Source organism: Hyaena hyaena, unplaced genomic scaffold (genome assembly GCF_003009895.1).
Source record: "Hyaena hyaena isolate Hyena2069 unplaced genomic scaffold, ASM300989v1 scaffold_293, whole genome shotgun sequence".
NCBI classification, from domain to species: Eukaryota; Metazoa; Chordata; class Mammalia; order Carnivora; family Hyaenidae; genus Hyaena; species Hyaena hyaena.
Genome location: NW_024080925.1, coordinates 709782 through 735102, shown reverse-complemented (window position 1 = coordinate 735102; position 25321 = coordinate 709782). Strand labels below are relative to the sequence as shown.

Below are 25321 nucleotides of genomic sequence, written 5' to 3'. Positions count from 1 at the left end.
AGGTATCTTCACCTCTTGAGACCCCCAGCTTCTAGAAATAAAATGGAGGCTGGAACAAGATGATTATCAATGTGTATTTTTTTAAAGGTATGCCTTTTTCACCCTCATTGCCAAGGAGGAGACTGTACTTCTAATTTCAGAATCTAACATAGGAGATGAAAGGAGGTGAGCGATTACAAGAAACTGATGCCATTTTTGCAATATATTAGTGTACAAAATCTCCAGCATTAACCATAAATACACTCGTCAGTCATGGGAGCGCAGTTTTCTTCCTACATTTTGACATGAAATCAGGAATAACAACAACAAATCATGTTTATACTTTTAAAAAACTCCTTAGACTTCATTTATGGCTACAGTTTCAATATACATATTTGAAATCAAGATAATTTTCCCTAATATCCTTAGGTTAAAAAAAAAAAAAAAAAAAANAAAAAAAAAAAAAAAAAAAAAGGCAAGATGAACTTTAAAGGTTTGTGGGACAACCCTGATGTGAAAAGGCCTGACATTTTCTTTCTTGCGTCGCACGGTATACAGATGGCCGCACAGGAGAGTTAATGCCGAGAGACGGTACTCACCACAACAGCAAACTGCTCGGGTTCACATAAGTTGTTATAGTCACTCTTGAACTGAGACAGTGAACTTAATTGTTCTTGATCCGGAAGATGCTTTATTAGGTTCTAAAAATTAAAACCATAAGGAAATACCTTCACTAAATGTGCTTCTTGCATTCAAGATAAATCTATTAATAAACTATTGGAAAGAATCCATTGAAAAAGCTAATCTTCAGTTTTATTTCTCAGTAACTTCCCTTATACTCAGTTTTATGCTACATTCTCTGCATCTTGAAAGCAATTTTCCTCTTTCCTCTTCTGAGTTACATATTCACATCAAGCACTACTGAATGTTTATTTGATTAGCTATATAACTGAGAGAGAAAAACTCCACCTATACCAAAGGAACAGCTTTCTCACCTGGGTAAATGTGATCAGTTACATTTCAGATTTAGGGAATTAAACGTCAGAAATTCAGGCAAAGCCAAACATATTTTAACACTTCATTCGGGGATAAAATAAATTATCATATTACTACTAAAAGGCAAGACAAAGAAATGAAATCCAGGGGACTTTAATGAAAGTGCTTGCAAGATTTAATCAACATGATTACAGTTTTAATAACAAAAACCAAAGTATCTCTAAAACAATGACAAAGTAACTTTTCTGAGGTGGAAGAAAACTTGAAAAGGCACTCAAGACACAGAATGATATACTTTGCAGATAAAAAGCTTATGAAGGGATTCTTTAGGAACCGAAGCGTCCATTGCCTTTGGCCTGTAGCACCTGCAGTCCAGAAACCACAGGCTCACTTGGTTATTCTGATCGTTTTGTCCACGCACAGCCTCTCCCAAGACAAACACTTCGGTACAAGAAACACCCCCAATGAAGGCCAAGTAAATTATCTTCCTTGTTAGAAAATCATGATTATACAATCTTGTGGACAAAGTCTATATAGATCTTCCGTATCAAAATGTAATTGACTATAACAGTGTTATAACAAATTAGTGTCCTGATATTAAAATTAAGAAAAAAGAGTGGCTGGTGCTCACAATCTCAAAATTATAGCATCAGTATATTGTCTTCAAGCCCAAAGTCAAGTCTAAGTTATAATTCAGCCTATATCATGCTCTATGTATTCATGGGGAAAGACTCCCCCAAAGGTGTCATTAGTTAAAAATATTGTTAGAGAAGGTTATATATCAAAGTAGTTAGATCAAAGAAGCAGTTTTGCACTCACTGTGTACCTTTGGACAAAAACTTGGTTGACTGGCCAAAAACAAACAAAAAAATGGCAATTTAAGATCATCCCTAACAAAAGTATTTACTATTAATACTACGAACTGAATAAGAACAACACAGGTAGAGGATTTTTCCATATAAACAGAAATTTCTCTTATTAAAATTGCCTGAGGCCAAAAGACTTGGTTATTTATGTTTCTTTTAACCATTCTAGCTGACAGCTGGGTTACATGAGTTATTTACTAATCAGACTTCTGAACTTCAGTCTCCTCTTAGGTGACCATCAAATCCTCTGAAATATTTTGAGTTAAGACACAATTCATCTTGTATCAGGAATTTATTAATTTTTCACTTCGTTATTTTTGTTTTGTAGAGTAATGAAACTATAATGATTTCTAAGAATACAGGCTCAAACTACCTGTGTTTCTCCCTTTACCAAATTTACCAACCTTTCACAAATCTGAAGGTCCTATCAAACTAAACTAACTCTTCACAGTTGCCCACACACCCAAAGCTTTTCCCCTCACAGCTCAGAGTAGTACTAGTGCCAGAATAACTGACCTTTGCTGCATTACTCACACAGCCCTATTGTCTTTTCTACATTCATACCGTATTCAGTCCTGAAGTACCCTCACCTCCACATACACACACACACACACACACACACACACCCTCACCTCCACACATGCACAGTACTCCCTTAACCCATCTTCTAATTCTATTAAAAAAAAAGTCTTGATACAGTCATGTGTATCTTGTATTATAATTATATATATGCATACATATGTATATACATACACAAACACACACATATACACACATACACGTAATCTCCCTTGCCAAACTGTTAAAAAAAAATAAAAAGGTAAAATCTATGTTTAATTGAGGCTACTACAATGCCCTGCACATGGTGGGTATAATAAAATAGTTGCTAAATGAACTAATTAATAAAAGACAAGTGAAGGAAAACAGGGAAAGAATAATTAGAAAATGACATCAAAAATGACATACTACTGACATCTGGTTATATATGAATGAGTAACTAGATATGCCAAAACAAAATCATGACTGTGAACATAGCTTACCAAAATGATGATTATGATAAAAATAATGTGTTCTCTGTGCCCTGTGAAAAACAGGCAGTTCTTCACTTTACAATGAGGAACATTTTTCCAAAATTAACTTGAGGGGCACCTAGATGGCTCAGTCGGTTAAGCATCCAGCCTTTGATTTCAGCTCATTTTTTTGTGAGTTTGACCCCTGTGCAGAAGGGTGGAGATCCTGCTTGGGATTCTCTCTCTCTTCCCCTCCCCTCTTGCTCTCTCTCTCCCTCTCTCTCTCAAAAAGAATAAACAAACTTAAATAAAATTAACTTGAGTTTTCAAATAGCATGCAATTCTTATTTTTTAATCAGCATGTAAATGTCCAAACTAAATTTTTCAATCTTAAATTCCTGAGATGGGTTTTATAGGAAGTAGGTGTGGCAGGCAGAATGATGACCTGAACCCTACTCTCCCAAGATGTCCACACCTAATCCCAAAATCGTGTAGAAATATTAGGGTTTGTGGCAAAATGAATTAAGGTTGTTATCAGCTGACCTTAAAATAGGGAAATTTTCCTGGATTATCAGAACTGCAGAATGTAGCCACAAAGGTCCATAAAAGTGGGAGAGACACAACATGGAGCGAGAGGGAGAGGTGACCATGAAAGAAAGAACAGAGAGGCAACATTCCTTAAAAGTTGAAGAACGGTGTCCCAAGTCAAGGAATGTGCAAAGCCAGAGGAACCAGGAAAGACAAAGAAAGAGATTTTTTTTCTAAATCCTATAGAAAGGAAAGCAAGCCTTCCAACACATGGACTGTAGTGCAGCAAGACACATGCCAGATTTCTGTTCCATAGAAACAGAGGCTAATAAATTTGTGTTATTTTAAGCTACTAAGTTTGTGGTGAATTGTTACAGCAGGGATTGAAAACTAATGTATTAAGAAATTATATGGAACTGGATGCTCTTTGGACATGAATTTAAAAGTGCAAATTTCCCCCATCTCTACACACAAAATCCACATGAATATCCAAAACATGCGTGTAATCAAATTAAAAGCTACTCTGTAAATATTCAACAAATGCATTAGAGAAAAATACAAACATGTATGAAGTAGAAAAATCTTCTTTAAGGAACTTGAAATTTACTCCAAACAACAAGGCATATTTACGATCAACAGTTAACAAAGACAAAAATCTAGTAAGAAGAAAGTGCTAGAGAAAAAAGGCTTAGGGAGGAGTTACCGAATTAGGTGTTTAGGAGTCTCAGCGACTCACAGCACAAACCCCTACCGGGATTATATCACAACCACCTTGAGAAGACTAGATAGGAGAAGCAAAACCAAAAACTTCCAAAGATACCATTTATTGATGGATCAAATGTCCAAAATAATTTTAAACATGTGTGGACACTAACAAATAATCTCTGGTTTCTTTTTATTCCTAAAAGTCATTTTTCTAAATACATCCATTAGAAGTATGAAAGATAGTACACTGAAGATATGATTCTCTCCCCTATATAATTTGTGGTTTGATACTCTGATTTTACAGTTTATCAAGATATGCGTTATTGATGCCTTATGTGGAATTCAGCAAGTGACTCCAGCACCACACTGGCATTCCTTAAATAATACTGTGAGTAGACACCATTTAAAAAGTCTGGCAGCTTCCTGAATGAATTCAGAATTCTATGCCCACAATTTCTAGTACTCATAGGAACACCAGTGACTCAAGGAAGGGTGGTTAATAAAGATGACTCTAAGTGAAGAGAAAAGTCCCTCAGTCTTCTGCACCGAATCATTGTACAACTTTATAAGAGCCTAAAAAGAACACATTCTGAAAGGATTCTACAAATAAATTTTAAGTCACATATTACTAATCTTAACTGTAACAAAAACATATACGTTAAATTAAACAATTTGCCTTCAAAAACAGTAATTTAAAATAATTGAAATGTAATCATTTTGATAGCATTATATTTAGTCTGCAGTTAAGAGAAGATGAAGAATTTTATCTCCTGGCAAAGCAGAAGTTATGCTAAAACTAATTATGCAGCAATGATTTTCCAGTTGAATGATTTGGTTTAAGAATTTTGCTTCACTTACAGATTTCTATTTAATGAGAAGCTTGCAATGAAGTATTGGAATTTAAGCTCTCTGCCAGTTTGTTTACCTGAATCATAGCCTCTGCCAACTGTGTTTCATCCACTTCCAATATCATAGTTTTGATTTCCTCATACGGCACCCGAAAAGAGCTCAGGAAGATTGCTAAAAAGGGGAGAAGAAAGTTCATAATGAGTAAGAGAAGAAAAGAATTTGAGATGTAGTTCTATGTATAAAATCAAAAATAATTCATAAAATGAGAGACTTTAAATATTAAATATAATATGGACGAAATTTTCATTAGCCCATTTTCTACTCTAGTTTTAGAACTAGTATTTAAGCAACAGCCCTTTCTTATGCTAGTTTCAAGGTTGATTTTTAATGCTTAGTTATTAGCCTATCACAGGAATGGTGCCAATTTTCATATGATAAAAAAAAAAAAACCTGAAATATATTTGGTGCACTATAAAAATATTACACTGGAATGAAAAGAACCATAAAATTCCAATATGCACATATAATTTTATCTAAACATGTGTATTATTAGCTTCTATAATATCCTGCAGCCCTACTAAATAGTTCAGAAAAAAATATTTTAAGAAAACTGCGAAGTAGTGCATTAACACTATTGCAAGTTATAATAGCAATTTGCTATTTAAAAATCTTATAGACAATATGCCAGAAAAATAGCCTTTGTATGTAACTAAAACTTGAATATCCAACATTGGAAAACAAATTTTCCTGGGAAACCATACAAATGGATTAAGTGAGTAGTGTGTTATTACTGAAAATTTCAACATTTACATTTTTTTCTAATCTCTCATATATCTAATGTTAAACCACAATGATCTTCTCAAAAGCTACTGAGGTAAATAAGGATATTTTCATAGTATTAGATTTAATGCTTTCACAGTTTCCCCCTTAATCTACTATTATTATGTCTCTTCTTCAGTGACAGATGTCACTTTGTGAACATACTCAGAACTTGCTACCACTACCATTTATTTGATATGCTGAACTTCTGTCATCTTGTCTGAAGGTCTTTTCATAGAAAGACAGTATTTTTTTTTTTTTTTTTTTACAAGATTTAGAACATGACCTTCGTTTTAAAGGCTGTCTTCCATATACCTGAGGATACCATGCATCATTTACAGATGAACAACATGGGCATCATCTGTGTTCTTAACACCAGCTTCACTGATATATTTCTGAACTCAAATAGTTATTAATATAGGATGATTGTGCTAGAAATTATGGATGGGTATAATCCTTAGTATCCCAACAAATGGAATAAATGATCTACATGTTATTGCAAAACAGATTAATGAAATTGCAAAAGAATAACCCTGTAGTAGATGTTGAAAAGCACAAAAATATATTAACTATATGATCTCAGAGATCATCAATAAACAATTAATGGGAGGAGAACAAAATTTAAATATATACATCATGTACAAAACATGTTGCATATGATTGTAGAATTAAAAGTAAATGTTAACAAAAACAAATACTAAACGAAATTTAACATGCCAATTTAGTTCCTTTATGATAAGAGAACATCTTAATCATATATGTTGTTGGAAAATATGTGAAAAGAGTGCTGACAACATAAAAGGAAAACACTGTCAAAGCACCTTGAAAAATTAAAATACAAGAAAGCTGAGGGTCTAAATCTGCCTCAAAAATCAGAGCATTTGTTTTTTCTTCATTTAGAACACCCTGAGGTCTAACTAAAGAGGAAAATGAGTAAAATGTATGTAACCTTATGGGCACCTGGGTGGCTCAGATTAAACATCTGAGTCTGGATCTCAGCTCAGGTCATGATCTCAAGGTTCATGAGATCTCTCTGACCCTTCCCCACTCATGCTGTCTCTTTAAAAAAAATAATAAACTTAACAAATAGACATAACTTTAATTAAAAGAGTAAAACAAAAACAAAAACAAAAATAATAATGTGTTAAACCTTAGGAGTAAGCAAACTGAGAAGGTGAACTGTTAAAATACATCTGAATTGTAAATTCGGTAAGATTAGTAAGATTAATCAGAATCTTTGAAATTATTAATTCCCTTTGAGAAGCAATAAATTCTACTCGAGAAACCTAGTCTATGGATACAACAAGGAGATATAGAAAAGATTATAATATCTGCTACAAAGACCAAAGGATAAAATTACTCTGAGGCATAGCACAGTCACTGAGAGAAAAAAATTATACTTTTACATATTTCAGCCACTATGACAAAGTGGAGAGATGCCCTTGAATTATCTACTTCCTCCTCCCTAAAAAAGGATATTTTGGATCTTAATCAAGAACTACCCTTAGCACAGCATTAGGAATAGGGCTGCCAAATCACTGTGCTGTATAACTGAAACTAACATAACATTGTGTGTCAACTATAATTCAAGAGTAAAAAAGAAACCCCTGAAATACCTACAAAAAAATATACCTAAGTGTGTGCATGCAGGTAAATCTTAAATCCATTTCTGAGCTATCCTGAAAAGAAGGAAAACAGAAATCCTGGGAGGAAAAAAATATTCAAGGAAAGTTTCATATGATGGCCGCAGAAAAAATTAAAAGCTTACTAAAAAGAAGCAAGATTTGGAGGATGAAAAAACCTTGAAAGTAAACAATATATACATACATACCTTAATGACATTGGAAATTCAATGTATGGATTAGCTAGAACATAAACACAAAACTGAGGACATGAGAGACACAGGCAAAGAAGTGATCCAAAACACAAATTTAAAGAGATGGAAAAATACTTGGTTAAGAGACATAGAAGTAAAGATACCTTAAAAACGTCTACTTGGAGTTGCAAAAGGAAATCACAAAAAGAACAGAGTTGAAGGAAATCTTATATGAAGAGAAAAATGTCAGACTATTCCAGAATTATAAGGAGACACGAATCATCACAACTCGAAGGCCCAACAAATCCTAAATATATATCTATATATCTATATATCTATATCTAGATATAGATATATAGATATATAGATATATAGATATATATTTTTTTTAAGCTACACTAGAACCTTGTAAAAGATGAGGCATTGGTAAGGTTAGGAAGTAGGAACATTCAGGCAATGATGGTACAAACAATCAATTGGTACAAACACTGAACAGGTATATACTTAGAGCAGGAGTCACCTAACTTTTTCTGCTAAGAGCTGCATAGCAATTATTTTAGGTTTTCTAAGCTACTGGGGCTCTGTCATAACTACTGAACTGTGTTATTGTAGCACAGAAGCACCCACAGGCAATATGTAAACAAATGTCCTGGCTAAGCTCTGGTAGGCTGTTTTAACCAACAGGCAATGGGTAAGATTTAGCCTAAAGGCCACAGTTTGCCACACCTTGCCTTAGTACCACCAAATATGGGAAACAACCCAGAAGTCAGTCAAGGGTAAAATGAATAACACTCTATGAATGTGTTTAAAAAAAAAAAAAAAAAAAGCAGTAAAGATGAATATTCTACAGCCAGATCCATTAATATAATATGATTTTGTATATATAAAATTCAGTCAGTCAAAAACTAAACAACTTATTTAGGAGTATGTACATGGTTGGTAAAACTCTAAAGAAAAGGAGCAAAATACTTAAACCAAGACTTAAACGAATAACACTTCTCATACGAAGGGATATAAAATTAGAAAAGGTCATATACAAGTCTCTAAAGTATGAGTCCTGTTCTATTTCTTTAGCTGAAGGTTTTTGATTTATATCATTAAATGTAACATACATTTTATATATTCTCTGAGAATATGTCATAACAAAAACAATTAAAATAATTCTAAATGAATATGCATGGGGGCAAAAAGGCGGCATACTGTGTGGTAACAGATTAAGCTTAATCAAGTGAGGTCTGGCTCCTGGGAGCTACTCTCAAAAGCACTGGGAATGTCCTGCCTGATAAGAGTATCTTTGTTTACTGGGGACACTGGGTCACACTAGACAGTCTATGTCTATTATTATTATAATGTGACTTACAGAGGGGATTTTGGATCACACAGTATTAACCTGTCTTCTCAAGGGTCTGAAAACTAAGATCAGTCACACAAAAGTTCACCCAAAACCAAGAACCAGTAAAAACACTGGATACCAAGGCTTAAGTGAGCCTCCCTGGTTGGCAATAATTGGTGAGTATTATTTCACGTCATTGTTGGGAGAAACTAGAGCTGTCCATGGCTGAAACCTTCATGCTCCAAACCCTCCTGGCCTCCGCCCCATGTGCCTCTTCCCTTGGCTGATTTTAATCTGTACCTTTTAATCATGAATCAAAGAGCTCTCAGTTCTGTGAGCCCTTGCAGTAAACCATCATATTTAAGAGGGGTCTTGGGGAACCCCACACTTAACAACTGCTGTCAGAAGTGTAGGCGGTCATGAAGATGAAAACAAAACAAAACAAAACTGCAGATAAAAGCCTTCTATGATCTCACTAGCACATTTATGTAATTAATAATAGAAACAAATGTAAATCACACAATATACATAACTAATATAGTAACAACTATATAAAAATGTTAACACAAGAGTTTACTGTGTGGATGGACATAATTTGTTCCTTTACTTTCTTCTCTATTTGTAATTCATCCTCTGCCTTCAGGTATTAATACTCTACAGTTAAAATAACATGCATATTAAACACCTACATTTATTAAGACGGAACTGTGTTTTTTTTAATATAGTTTACGAATAAAGTTTCTGGCAAACATTTGCTCTAACTAAGGGCAAAAAGAGGAGAGAAGAGTTGAAAATGGCCTAACGTATAACACACAATTCAGAAGACAAGCACAGACTTTTAAAAAACAAATTACAAGTCACTGAGAATAGGAGATACTACATTTAAAGCCTCCAAAAGACCCATTAAAGTGAGTACTTTTACTAACATACATCTTAGCCTTTAAAATGTGGCTATATAGATCCCACTGGAAGCTTGGGATTCAGTGAAGAAGCGTAACGTGTGCAGATTTTGGAACCAGTCACACATGTTTTCTTCAAGGGAACTTATAAATATTTAAACCTTTACATTAAATTCATAGGTTCATAGCTCGAATAGTCCAAAAATCTGGTAAAGCACATGAACCTTGTAAAATTCCTGAGGCCTCTCTTGATCCTACAGTGGCTGGAATTCTATCTATTATGCTCAGCCCAGGGTCTCTGCAAAATGTTTCTGAACGCAAACATAGGGAACCTAATACACTTGTGAATAAATAGGTAAATAAAAGTAGATTTGAGATGCTTTCCTCAAAATTTCAGTTAAGCGCAATCTAAGAGAAAGTATCTCAGATTTCTAAGTGGCAAGACTCTTCTCACAATTCAGTATCTCAAAAGACTTTGAATTTCATAGACAAAAACCAGCTGTGAATCAGGTTATAATTATGGTCAAGATTATAGGTTGCTAAAGCTTCTTAAAGCTTAAATCATAACACTTGCTACAATCACAGAGGGCAGGAATAATCCAGGAATGGGTTACATCATAATATGAATGGTATAAATTCTGGACTTTTCAATCTTCTACTTTAAAATGTGTTTAACAATGAAATGAATGGAGATATATCCTCCAGCTAAAGCAAAAAAGACAAACAATATCCTTCTCCATGACAATGTGATTTTTTTTTTTAAATCTTTAAACAGGAATACTATACCCTATACCTATTGTTTTCAAAACAGGCAACCTTATTCAAGTCACTGAACTGCTATAACCATCTGCAACATCAATGCTACGACCTATGTGATAAGGTTGTAGTAAAGACAAAAAGAGCCAAATGTAGAACTAGCACATAAAGGCAATCAATAATTATTAACCATTGCAATTAAATTTGAAATCCCATTTAGTACATGTTCTGTCATATGTAAATAATGCTAAAGTCAATTATTCAACCTTGAGATGGATATCTAACTTATGGATGGATAAGCTAACTTATCATGGCTGACCCATCTAAAAAGAATTCTATTTAAAAGGAACCAAACTGGATGGCTCAGTTGGCTAAGCATCCAACTCAGCTTCAGCTCAGGAACCTTACAGTTCCTAATGTCAAACCTCATATCAGGCTCCATGCTGACTGTGCAGAGCCTGCTTGGTTGGGATTCTCTCTCCCCGACCTCCCTCCCTCTCTCCCTCCCTCCCTGTCTCTCTCTCTCTCTCTCTCTTTGACCCTCTGCTCACTCTGTCTCTCTTTCCTTTGAAATTAAAAAAAAAAAAAAAAAGATCCATGTAAAATGGTATTTCTCCAGGAACACTAACAAGGCTGTTTAGAGTCAAGACTAGGAATTTGTAATTCTGGTCATGGACACTTTTGAGGAAAATCTCTTTCACATCACAGATAACAGAATTTGTTGTCACTATCTAAATTAATAATGCTTTGAAGTTAGACAATACTCCTTTATGGGGGAACGTCTCTGAAATATCTGTATCATGTAACAGTCCCCAAAATCTCAGTAGTCTAATTATGCTCACACATACACATACACATAAATTATCTCTAATTCAGACTACATGTCCATTACACATCAAAAAGACAGAGCTCTGTTACTTACGATGTTCTCGTCAGGGTGACAGACACCATTGTAACCGCCATACTGGGTACAGGGGAAAGTTCACTGGAGTTTCTCATACCACCAATAAATGCTCCTACATAAAAGCTATCTCATCTCCACTTACACTATCATTGGTCCAAGCAAGTCACATGATGATATCTAACTTCAAAGGTGTCAACTTGTGTCCCAGAAACAGACAGGAGTATCTTGGCCAATGTCTTTAATGTCTACACACTATCCATGGGGATCCTGGCCTACCTATCCTGCAGTAAAGAGACGGCTCTCTGTCAGAGTAAGCAGGAAAGGAAGGAGATCCCAAAACTTTCACAAAAGGAACATCAACTCTGTCTTTCACACGTACTGCCTCTAACATAATTCCCTCTTTAATCAATAGCATGGATCTTTATCCTCTCAAAGAATTTTTGTTCCAATACTTGCTAAAAGCTCTCTTGAGGCATGTAATAATTGAAAGGCAGACTAAAAGCCATGTTAACTTTTCATGCCTCTAGATTCTCCACATTGTATCCCTCTTGTAATATCAGAAAATAACATATACATATCCTATTATCTCAGTTCCAAGCAAACTATCTTTGATGCATTTAAGTTGCAGTTAGAAATGAGTTAGAAGCAAAATTCTTTGCCCTCTTCTCCCATAGTAATTGAGTCAGAAAGACAATTCTATACTAAGTATTTAGCTCCTGTAGCAGTAATTAAATCTAAAATATTTCCAGTCATTACTTTTGAGGAAAGGCTTTGAACTGCTCAGATGGGATAATGGAATTCATTTTTCTCATCATCCTAATTTTCATTAATATTCCAACCTCTTTTGTATATGATCAAGTATCAAAGATAATAGAGATTCAGAGGTATAAAAGAAATAATCCACTACTATTTTTTAAATATGATGTGGTCACTTAAATTCCTAGTTATTTACATGCTTAGACAAAGAGTAGCCTTTTTTTTTCAGTTGTAGAAGATATACTTTTATTCTAAATCCTTTCCTTAGCTTTTCTCCTAATGTACATTATATTTGGAAGAATTTAACCCATAAATTGCTTAAAGGAATGATCTTTGAAGTTATTATGCAAATAATAAAATATTAAAATAACATAAAGTGTAAATCAAGTCATAAAGAAAATGAAATAATTTAAAGGAACCACCTCCAGTGTTTTGCTAATGTAATAGTACTGAAGTTTGATACGTACAAAGGTTCTGGGCGATTTTAGAATCTAAAAATTTAAGCTCTTTAATTTTTTTCTTAATAGCTTTCTTCTCTTCCAAATCTTCCTCTTCTCTCCTCTCTGTAAAAGCAAGAATAGATCCATGTCAGTAAGGCATTCAGCAGCAAAAGGACAGGTTGTGAACTATTATCACAGAACATAAAAAAGATGCAAATCTTTTAAATAACATGGTTATAAAAATAATAGACATCCCAGGGCCTAAACTGCTTCAGATAGGCACTGGTGGTTCTTCGGCTAGAAAGAGAGTAAGATACGTGAAGAGGAAATATGTGAAGGTCTAACAGAAACAATAAAAATAAAATTGATGTACATTATGGAAAACGATACCATCGGGCATAACAACAAGTACACCTGGCTCATGTGAACAGTATACAGCACACAATTACAGAAATAAACAGAGTTACACTTAGGGTAAGTTAAGAAGTTAGCTCTAGGAGTACTAAGCAAACACACACAGCTATATTCTGTCTCATATACTGTGCTTATATAAAAATGTAGCTCATTCTAAACTGGAAGAGTAGATGGTTTATTATTTGTTTTCCAAATGTTTGAAAACAAGTCAAAATTTGATACGTAGCTTACTATCTGAGTGTTTTAAAATCAATAAATTCATCTAACTTCCTCTCCTTATTAAAAAAATTAGAGGGGAAAAAAACGCATCATGCTAAATGACAATCTATGACCTGTCCCTACAGCAAGGTAAATAATAGTCAAAGTTAAGAGTTATGAGTGATCCTATCATCTTTCTTCTCTTTTGTGTTTGTGGATAGCTCCTCTGGTCAAAGCCAATCATCTTACAAAATTAGGATCTTGATAACAAAGAATAATGGAGCACTGTGTTTTAGACATGTACAAATAAATCACTAATATTGGGGAAAGATGCTTCTAAAAGAATCCTCAAATATATAAGAGGGCACATTATAATTGTTATTTTTATATAAAAAACTGTTGTATATTTTGTTACATATATGAAACAGGGATCAAATTTTATATTTTTCTAAATATTAATGATCTCTATCATTTTATTAATAATCAATCTTGTTTATCAACCAATTTTATATTACACTTTATCCCATATTTGTTTTTCTGAGTTTCTTATTCTGTTCCATTGATCTAAGTACCACTCCTGTGTTATCATCATTGTCTTAAGCACTGCATGATATATCTTTTTTAATTGTATGTTCAAATCATTTCTTCTCTTTCTACATTTTCTTTTCTTTCCTCACTCAGTTATTTTTCCACATGAACCTTAGAGTAATTCAAAAGTTCCAGAAATAAAATTCATTTGAATTGCATTTGACTTGCAAGGCTTTTATAAATAGATTCAAGGAGATCTGATATGTTGACAATTTTTCAAACTCCCCAGTCATCAACATGACACCTGTTTATAATTATTCAACTCAGCACAGTGATCTTCGTAGGCAACCTATATACTCACTGTTAGTGTTAGGTGTCCTAAGTATATCTAATTTATACTCTTAAGTATGGGGATGGGGAGTGGAGGGAGTGGTGAATTCTACCTTTCTCCACTCTAGTTTGTAACTAGTTACTGCTGGAATATAAAAACTATGCTGAATTTTGCATACATGTTTTATAATCAGCAACTTTATTTATACTTTCATTGGAATAAATATTAAGCACCAATTAAAAGGGATTGCCCTGGGCAATATAGATACATTGTTAGACAAAACAGAGACATCCTGGCCTCACAGAATTTAAACACCAACTGTGGTAAATGCAAAGCAAATGTCAATTACAATGCATGGATATATCTGTAAACTTTTGGTAATAACCACAGTCAAATAAAGAATAACCCTATAACCCATACTTATCAGGGACAGTCTTCATGTAGTAAATAATACCTAATCATGATACCTAATCAAAAGCTTGAAAGGGAAAAGGAGTTAGGCAGGAGAGAAGATTTTGGGGTGAGAGGAGGAAGGATCAGATAATGGATAGTTTTTGAAGATCTAAAGGTGCAAGAACTTGAAGTGCACAGAAAGAAGAGAGAACAGTAAGAGCACAGACTATTCAGTGGAAGTAAATGACACCAGAAACTAAGCAGGGACCACATCATGCAAGACCTTTTAAGCCAGGTTAAGAAGTCTGGATTTTATCCTCCAAACAACGAGGAGCCACTGAGATTTAAGTATGTGACAAACATCAAAAGGATGGTATTTTAGAGAAAACTCAGGCTATGGAAAGAGTGGCGAAAGTTTAAGGGTAGGAGGTCAAGACAGAGGGAGTTACAGAAATCCAAAGGAGAAAAAATGGTGCCCTCACCTACAGCAGCAGAAACTGGGATGAAGAGAAGGTATGATTTCCAAAAGCAGAATCCAGCCCACATCTGTCTCCTGAATTCCAGACTGAATACCCAGGTGCCTGCTCTTAACATCTCTACTTGGATGTCTAATGGTCACCTTGAATGTAACATGTCCAAAACGAAGCGCGTGCGCGCGCACACATACACACACCCTCCATACCTGCTCTTCTCATCTCAAAAAATTGGAATGCTCTTGTTGCAATTGCTGAACTCAAAAACCTTGAAGTCATCCTATTTTCTACCATTCCCTCCAAATCATATGCAACCATCAATCAACCTAAGTCAAACATGTTCCTTAAGATAAGCATTCCTCACCATCTCCCGGGCTACTACTTTTCCTACCATCCTTTCTCACCTGGTTCATAACTGCCTTCAACTCATCACCTACTTCCTGGTTTGACCGACCACAATCTTTTCACCACAAAGCAGCAAAAGAATCCTCCTTTCCCTTACTGCCTTTTATGGAACAGCAACCCCACCCAGTATTCCCTTTCACCATCATTATACGTATTTCTCCCCCAAGGCACTTACTCCTTGCATACTATAAATTTAACATTTATCTTTCTTCCCCTCATTCCAAAAATAGTCTTTTAAAATGTAGACACTTTGTTCATCATTACATCCTTAGCACCAAGAGTAAGGTCTGGACCATACATAGCAGGTGTTCAGTAAATATCTGTGGGATGTAGGCTTGTGGGCTTGTATGTGTGAACCTGCACACAAAAGGAAAAAGACCGGGGCACCCAGGGTAACCAGGTGGATGATAATGGTGTTTATTTAATTCAGCAAGAAATGAGAAACAGCTTTAAAAACTCAAGTTTTAAATGTGTCCTGTTTGAGAAGCTCTTGTACATCCACACAGTCATGTACAAGAGGGGGCTGTATGTACAAATGTGGAAAAGGGAAATCTGGAATGAAGATACAGGGAACAGCCCCACCAGTTAGTCCATTTACTGTCATAGATTTTCCAGTTGCCACCAAAAATGACACTCTTGTCACCTCATTCCTAGTATTTAACTAATAGAACAAGACCAAAGGTTTCAACTTTTCAGGTGAAGGCTAATAAAAATTATGTTAGTAGACTTCCTTTCCTTAACCTGACCAAATAGCAATCCTCTACTTTTTAGAAAATGTACATTTTTCTTATCTTCATCAGCAAAAAAGTCCAGAATTTTTTTAATCAGTTCATTTCTCAACACCAATTTCCTTTGACATTCTGAAAAAATTTCTAGCCTATTTTGTAAAAAGTCAAACTAATAACTTAATTTTAAGCGTGTTCTGACCATCTAGTAGGCGTCACAGTGAACACTGTTGAAATCGCTCGCATGATTCTCCTCAATACTCATCCGACTGCTATCGCCATAATTACAGTGAGAAAAAGAACATTAAGGGCAAGAAACTTCAAGCAGTGGATCTGATAAAAGAGTGACCACAAGACTTTCTTGCCAATATTCCTTCCACTAGTTTCAAAATGTTAGGTGTCACATTAAAAAAAAAAAAAAAAAAGTGGGGGAGGGGGCGATAACCAAGTAGTCTTGACCACTTCAATCTCCAAATCAGAGGTTGAAATAATTTTAACTAATTCTGCCTTTCCATAAAAATGACAAATTAGACTCTTACTGAGTTTAATGTATCAGCATTCCCATAATGCAATGAAATTATGGTTTTTCTCCTATTACCAAATAGGCAAAGGATGATTGGGAAAAGATGTAACTGAAATAGTTAGCAGAATATAGACAAAGAAATATGAAGTAGTAAAGCTTTATAAAAAGAACAAAAGGATTAAAAACAACAACAACAGTAGAAATCAGATAATCACTCTAGGAGCCAAGGTGACTGATTTGGATAAAATCTTAACCATGGGGGAAAAAAATTTAAAAGTGAGGTTGAAAAAATAAAATGAAGCCAAATAATAGGCAGCCTCAAATCAGTGTAATAGCAGTGAAAATGTTTACACAAAGGTCCTGATAAAGCAGGATCTAAATGTTGGCAACAATGATAAAGATGCATTCAGGAGGAGTAAAAACCAAGGAGGCTCTTCAGCGGAAATAAAGTTCATACCCTAGTTCCTATTTCATTGACCTATGTTGACATCATTTCTGTGAGACACAAGCCAGGACAGAGTGCAGGGTCCTGAGGGGGAACTCAGGCTTGGCATCCCCAATTAGGCCCTGTACCCCAGTTCCACCAGCTCCCCACTGCAGAACCTCAGCGTGGCTTACATCCCTCATGAAAGATCTGTGGACACTAGACCTGTAAGAGGAGCTGTGAGAAGGCAATCGGATAATAATTACCTTCCTGTAACCTTCCCTCAGCCTCCGCAGTGACAAGGACATAAGGGACAAGAATCAGAGTCCCTAACCACAGCTCACGAGCCACTAGGAGAGCACATTCTGGACTCCTCCCATTCATAAGTAGAGCTCTTCTTCTAAGCTATTATAAAAAAACACTTTCACCAAAACACTAGATTTTCTCAAGTGTAAGATAAAACTCTGAAAAATAAAGTCAAACTATTATTGCCATCTGTACTTGTGATCTAGCTTTTTTGCCATTAGAGGTCTGTGTTTAATCTTATTTCCTAGAGATGTTGTGTAAAATGACATTTTCCAACAGAAGATTAATACTGTTCAAAAATGGTTCTGATCACTAACACAGCATATGCTGCATTTTATGAGGGTTTTATGTCAGAATGAAGTCAAAGATGACAAAACTTTCTATGTTGCCAAGAGCCATGAACTAAAAAAGTCTTTTTTAATTACATTTTCCCCTTTTATTCTTTTTCTATTTTCAAAGTTCAAAAATAGCAGCAAAATTATATAAAGAAATTTCCTTTCACGATCTTTGCTTTCATACTAAGTTTTTTTCCATTAAAAATCATAATTCCATGGCACATGGTTATACAGTTTATTCCAGTTCATTTTGCATTATGTTCTAATCAGATTGATTAAAATGGAATCTTTTTTCAAGAATGAGATTCACGTATTCTATCACACATTATTTTACCACTGCAAAAAAAATTCTAGAATATGCAGTTCTTGCTGTGTAAGCAGCTAGTCTCCACTAAGGTAATACCACACAAAAGATAATACCACAGATTTCTCTTTCCATAATGGAGTATTGTAAGTCAATGAATGCTACGAGTAATTGTTTCTTCTTTTTTATTGGTGCTTCCTGGAATGTATCTCATGTCAGTATGTTTGTAAAATACTACACATTTCAATTTTTTTCTAGTATTCATTTAGCACAAATGCTTTTAAATTGTACATGTTAGATGTTCACAATAAATTACCTTCGTTCATTAGATTACACTAGCCTTGAGAGGATAAGAGGACATGTGCCAGAATGAATATGCATTCTCTCTGACACTGAGAGAAGCCAATAAAATCAACTCAACTATAGGAATAAAGCACGCCCAGGTCATGGACTTAGGAAATGACAACTGAGGCCTAGCACAGTCTTCACGTGGGGTAAAAGGTAGGGGCAGGAAGACATCTATAAAGTCAAGATAATTTGCTTTAATTGCAATTGTTTTTCTTCTTGCTTTCTAACTGCCGAGATTCTAAGGGGCTAATAAAAGTTATCAAGATTTTATATGGTCCAGATTTCGGAAGGACAGTCCTTGAATATGAAGTGTAACCACCTTACTGTACTGATGAAGTACTTACTGTACTGTACCTGAGAACAGAGTATATGAGTTACCTGCACATCGTTACACCACGGGGTAGGGGGCGGCTGGCTCTTGGACCAGGGCACTGACCACTACACCACAGGCTAGGAGCAGCCTCTGAGGCAGGGACTCCACAGGAGGACAGCAGTCTGCAACCCAGCATGTCAGAAAAAGCAAACTCTCTAAGCTTTTCATTGACACGTGATAGAATTTTTCCCTGCTGACCATGTTCACTAGGAGAGAAAGTGGGAAAGTGAATGGACCTGGGGGAGGAGAGAGAAATGCTTGGTTTCCTGAGTACAACGAACAGGATTTAACACTATGGAAAATTATATATAGTTCCAAAGGGAAAAAATAAGAATTCACCCATCACTACTTCTTCAAAGGGTAGCTAACTGAATGCGATTCAGTTACCCAGCAACATATTGTGAATAGACTAGACCTGAAAATCTCAAGCGTCAGAATTTGAGGATAATCTAATAGCTGGGAAAGGAAAATAGATTTCTGAGAGTTACCACTACTGGTGCCTGTGATAGGAGAATATTATTTCAAAGAAGATTTAGGCAGCTTGAAGGCAGAAGATATGGAATATATAGAAGAAAAGTGAAAACTTGGAATGAATTATTTTTTAAGTTGGCAATACCCCCTTGGCAAAATGTCAAAGTAAATGCTTTGGTATTGAAAACCCTAATAGTATAAATAGCTTTAGTCATATCTGATCTGTCAAACCCAGTTTTAGTATTTCTAGGCACATAAATAAATGACTATGTACCTAACTACACAGAAAATAAACACAGAAACAGATAGGCTATCTTTCTATTCAAATATTAATATATGACTGCCGTAACTAATCAGAGTCTTTTACTAGCAAAGAGATGTCTGCTTGGCAATTTCAGGCTAAGAAGAAGAAGAAGACCGGCTAGTGCACTAACATTTTAAAATACTGAGTAATAGATTATTTCAACTACAGCAATCATCAAAAGTGTAGCAAACACATGCATATTTCTCTTTATAAGACATTCTAAAATGGTGACCAATGTCATTAAACAAATAGTCTTGAAGGACTTTTCTCTATAACTCAAATCTTACACAGACAGGGAGGATTTCACTTTTTCACAAATCTTCAGTTAGAGCTATATCTAATTTTTTTAATGTTTTATTATTTTTTTTAATCACTACTGCATGTACAAAAGAATCATTAAAGCCCCGGGAATACTCTTTATAAAAACTTGAAACATACTTCAAAATGAAGTCAACAGAGTTGACCAAAAAGTATGTTTCCTCCCTCTTTACTCCCATATGAAATAACAAACTGATCAAGACAGGTTATAAAAACTGCTACATCTCGGGGCACCTGGGTGGCGCAGTCGGTTAAACATCCATGACTTTGGCTCAGGTCATGATCTCACGGTTCGTGGGTTCGAGCCCTGCGATGGGCTCCGTGCTGACAGCTAGCTCAGAGCCTGGAGCCTGCTTCGGATTCTGTGTCTCCCCCTCTCTGACCCTCCTCTGCGCGTGTTCTCTCTCTCTCTCTCTCTCTCAGAAATTAAAAGAAAAAAAATCCCTAAGGACATTTTTGCAATCACAGAACTTAGCAATTCTGCTCATTTCAAAGTATTAACACTACAGACTAAATAAATCATGTTCGTGAGGTCCTTTTGTGTGTAAACACTCCCTCATAACTAAGACTGAGAGAAAAACAGGAGCTCAAACCAAAGAAAATATCAATATCCTTCAAATTCACATATGCAACAAAATGTTTTAATAAGTCACGCACTGGGGAGAAAAATAACCTAGTCAGTCAGGTCTGTTTGTCATGCGTATCTTGGTGTTAAATGTTTTAATTTAGTTACAAACTGACATGAGCTTTGATTAAATGGACCAAAGGTGTCAGAGGGGAAACTAAAGGAAATCAGGCAACAGTTAAAAATTCAGCCCAGGGGCACTTGGGTGGCTCAGCTGGCCTAGTGTCCAACTTCGGCTCAGGTCATATCTCTCTGTCTGTGAGTTTGAGCTCCACTTCAGGCTCTGTGCTGACAGCTCAGAGGCTGGAACCTGCTTCAGATTCTGTGTCTCCCCCTCTCTGACTCCACCCCCCACCCGCTCATGCCCTGTTTCTCTCTCGTTCTCTCAAAAATAAACAAACATTAAAAAAATTTCAGCTCAAAAACCATGGAGGCCCAGTGTCACCTGATCTTTCTTGGTTCATCACAATTCATAAAAATATCACAACGTTGTTTTGTTTTTTTTTTTTTTTTTAATTTTTTAATTATGTATCCTCAAAGTCTCCCCACTGTAGGTACCCGCCCCTAGGAGTTGTTCTTAAATGTGGTTTCTCAGTCATGGAATAATACATGTACTCATATAATACAATTTTTCTACCAACTACTATTTTTGCCAGTGCAACCTACACACATATATCCGCAGCTGATGTTAGCATGTAAAAATATATCCCTGCTAAAAGGAATTACAGAGCAAAGACTCTAAAAGTTAATGCATGGCATGCTAATGCATACACCAGAGAATGTGCTAAAGGGGGAAAAACTTAATATAAAAAGAATGAGAACTCAGTGTACACTCCTAATTTAAAAGGAGGATTAAATCCAAATGAGGAGACATAGGTGATTCAGGATATCTAGCATGCTGTAGAATGGAAAGACTTAATAAGCCAACTTATTAGTATTTGTACACACAGTGCTAAGCAACTTGGGAATAGAAAAGGTAACAATAAATTTTATTAACTAACAGATAAGAAGTAACGCCATACTACACAGTGAGCAGACCATCCCTGGTGTGTCAGAGGATGAGGAAAACAAAGACAGAAATTCATCAGAATGGCCAGAGTGATTATCTATACCTTGAGAAAAGAAGTGTGATCAGACATAAAAATGACAATTATTCCAACCTAAAGGGAAAGAATTTCAGGCTTAGGAAGCAGAATTTTATCATGATCTTAATTAGACTCAGTGACAGCATGCCTATATTCCTCAGGATCTTCTATTTTTCCAAAAAACTAATCAGAAGGTGGAATGTCAATGTCTGTTTCCAATTAACATTTGTTTTAGTATCAGAAAAAGAAAGCTGCTACCGCACTCCTACAATAAGAACCATGGACTTGTCTCCACCTCTGGGCTTAGCACTGCCCTAGGAAAGGAGTATACACATCATCTCTGATCAAAAACTAAAGTGTGTGTGAGTATGTGTATATGTGTGAAAGAGGAGGAGGTAGAGATAATACTAGTTATTTGTTCACTTCAACTCAACGTTTTGTATACAGCCTTTCTGAGATATAGGTCTTCTGTCTCTCTGCTTTCATGTTCCCATCTCTGACAGCTCAGTTGAAAATTCAAGTCCTTTCCCCAATTTCTCAGTTATTAAATCTTTAGTCCTGGGAGATTAAAGATGCTCCCAGCTAGTATTCCAGATCATCTTGGTCGAAATGGTCTATCTAATTGCAGCTCCACTCTTTGCCTGGTCTATTTTCTAGAATCAATGAGCTTGGGCTCTTTCCTATTCTACAACCACCTGAACTTAGAATGTTTTTGTTTTTGTGTTTTAATCGGGGCTTTTGATAGTTATCTAGATTACCATCCCTTCAAGCTAGATTTTATATTGTGTAAATCCTCCTTAGTCATACAATCCTCTTGGCTCATGTTCAGAGCCAAGTGTACCACTTTTCCTGTATGCAAACCAAATGTCCCACATGTACCTCCCAACTATTGGGAAGCGGTTAAGGGAGGACATAGTTCATGTATACTATGATTAGGGAAATGCTTTAAAAAAATTTTTTATATGGGTGAGAAAGGAATGGGAAACGTGTTTAATGGATACAGAGTGTCAGCAGGGAAAGATGAAAAAGTTCTGGAGATGGACGGTGGTGATGGTTGTGCAAATATTTGAATGTACTTAATACCAGAGGACTGCAGATTACATGTGATTTGAGTGATAAAATTTTATTTTATGTGAATTAACCATGAAAAAAGTAGAAAAAAATACAAGGCTGGATTTCAAACCACTTTTTTTTTAATGTTCATTTATTTTTGACACAGTGTGTGCGAGGTGGGGGGGGGGTTTGTGCAGAGAGAGGGAGACATAGAATCTGAAGCAGGCACAGAGCCCAATGTGGGTCTCAAACTCATGAACCACAAGATCATGACTTGACCCAGCGTCTGACACTTAACCAACAGAGCCAACCATACGCCCCAAACCACTTTCTTTTTAATAATGTTTGTTTGACCTCTTTTTCTTTAGAAATGAATGTAGGGATTAGGTAATCTTTTTAATGAAAAGACATAAATCTAAGAAACCCCCAAATTCCCAAACCAGATCAAACTGAGATCATTGAAAATGCATGTGGTCTTTCCCAAGAGCTGCTCAAGGACAAGGATGTGCTCATTCATCATATAGTACATCTCAAACACAGACACTAGTCTGACTGCTGCTGATGGTATACACAATGCTGCTACAGAAGAATCCTTCCTCCCTTATCTCATGCAGAATTACCTCTCTAAATTGTACAAGGAGTTTACTTCTTGGGCAATTCTATGTTTCAAGAACCGAACCGCATTTCCATTTTCTTGAATATCATAGTCCAGCTCTCAGACTTCTGAGACTATGGCAGGCCACGTCAACTCTTCTGTCAACAGGGATGACAAATGAGGAAGTAAGGGTAGTCTTTTACATGAAAGGAAGGTCTTAGTTTCTCTTGCCACACTCTTCTTACTCCTCTACTTTAAAAGGTTCAGTACAGCCTCTCATCTTTTATTTCCTTCCCTCCTGAAGAGTCAGCACAGGGAAGACAGCCTGACATTTTCCAAGCACTGAAACTAACCCTTCTCATCTCCTTGGTCTTTGCCCCACGGAAGCAGCTGCCACATAAACTATCATACTGAGTTCTAGAGAAGGAGCCAGGCTTAGGCCTTTGGTATATTCAGACAAAAGCCATGTTAGCAATAAAATGGTTCTTTGTCTTCCTTTGTTGTGGATCCCTATACATATATCTTACCAAGGAAAAAGGAGGACCTAAACCAAGATAGGATTCAGGAATCCCCTGATGTTGTACAATCTCTCAAACTCCTATTAAAACTCCTAAGAATTTAAAAAAAAAAAAAACTCCTAAGAATTTAACACAAGCAACATTTCTACCTCCTTCCTAATGTTTATATTTAAAAGTTACAGAGTTAAAAAAAACAACAACTCATTTTCCAGCATCTACAGCCTGCCTCACAAAAACATCTTATCTTTAGCACACTAACCAAATGTGCTACAAAAAAAGTACTTAAGAGAACCATTCTGTGAAATGGAAAGGGAAGAAACTTTTCATTAATGGGAGTCCAATACCTTAAATCTTATTAGAAAATCTCACTTTAACTCAATTACTTCACATTATGTTGGGCCACCTGACACCTGAGCAAGGAAGCATTAACACCATAGTAGAGAACAATCTTTACAGGAAATGAAATATCCCTTATTGTAAACTACCCAATCTTAATAATTAAGAACTACCTCTGGTTTAAATGCTTCATGAAAATGTGAGACAGTAAAATTTAATGTTCAAAAGACATATACCAACAAGCCAAGGCAGAACTGGAAATGAAATACTAAACAGAACATTTTTGACATCTAGGAACACCCATTAATTGAGGACTCCGGTGCATGTCAAAATTCCTAATTTTTAAAATGTTTTCATAAGTCACAACAATATTCTTATTATGTCACTTATCTGTTTACCCAAGAAACACGGAATCCATACTTCAAAGGATTATTTGAAATTCTCAAAGTTTTAAATCCCTTCTCCTCTATTAAAATGAATAGTAAAATATCACCTAATAAATATTTCATTTTACACTAAGAAAACTAAAGCAGAGAGTAGCTAAGAATGTGTCAAATGCACATTAGGACTCTAGACTCTATGTTTTTTACACTCTGGAAACTTGTTCATCCTATCCGGCCCATCAGTACAAATTGCCAATGTGAGGACATGAGAACTGAATGGAATGAAATGCAAAATGACTTAAGATTCATTCCACTCTGCAGAGTAAGCACAGCCTGGTATTAATTGGAGGTGACAACTGATGATTATTTTTTTTTTCCTATCTGGAAATTTTTCCCATAGCCTTGCCATTTCAGGATCAATGGCATTTGCCGCCTCTAGGGGAAGATAACTAACGCTCAGAGTAACAGGTCATTCCTCAAACTGAGTGTAAAATGAGGTTTCTGTTAATATCTACACTGAGACAATAGTCATGAAAGCTGTGTGGTCCAATTCAAGAGCTGGGTACTTAGAGGGAGAATGTGTTGAAATTAGCTCGCAACGTTTTCCTTTAACTGTGTAAAACCAGACAGGATCTCACTGTGTAAAGGGAAGATGCAGAATAGAAGGAAAGGACAGACGCAAGGAAGACAAAAGAAGGTCTTGGGCCAAGAGAAAACTTGCTGAAGATCAAAGGAGGTAAAATTAGAATTTAGACCCAACCACACAAGGTGTGCTCCCTTGTTCCTCTCACAGAAAGAAAAGGGATAAACTATAGAAAAGTTATGAAGGAAATTGAAGAAGACACAAAGAAATAGAAAAACATTCCATGCTCAAGTATTAGAAGAATAAATATTGTT

General features: G+C 35.6%; 1 protein-coding gene across 2 annotated transcripts in view; it reads right to left on the bottom strand.

The window, feature by feature from the left end:
* Positions 1-25321, bottom strand: part of DIAPH3 (diaphanous related formin 3) — a 508311-nt gene that overhangs the window by 264594 nt on the left and 218396 nt on the right. For both annotated transcript variants that reach the window (XM_039247287.1, XM_039247286.1), the window contains 3 exons: positions 12684-12779; positions 5010-5104; positions 579-680 (listed from right to left, as the gene is read on the bottom strand). In XM_039247287.1, coding sequence (XP_039103218.1) covers positions 579-680; positions 5010-5104; positions 12684-12779 — 293 coding nt within the window. The remainder of the gene's footprint in view (positions 1-578; positions 681-5009; positions 5105-12683; positions 12780-25321) is intronic.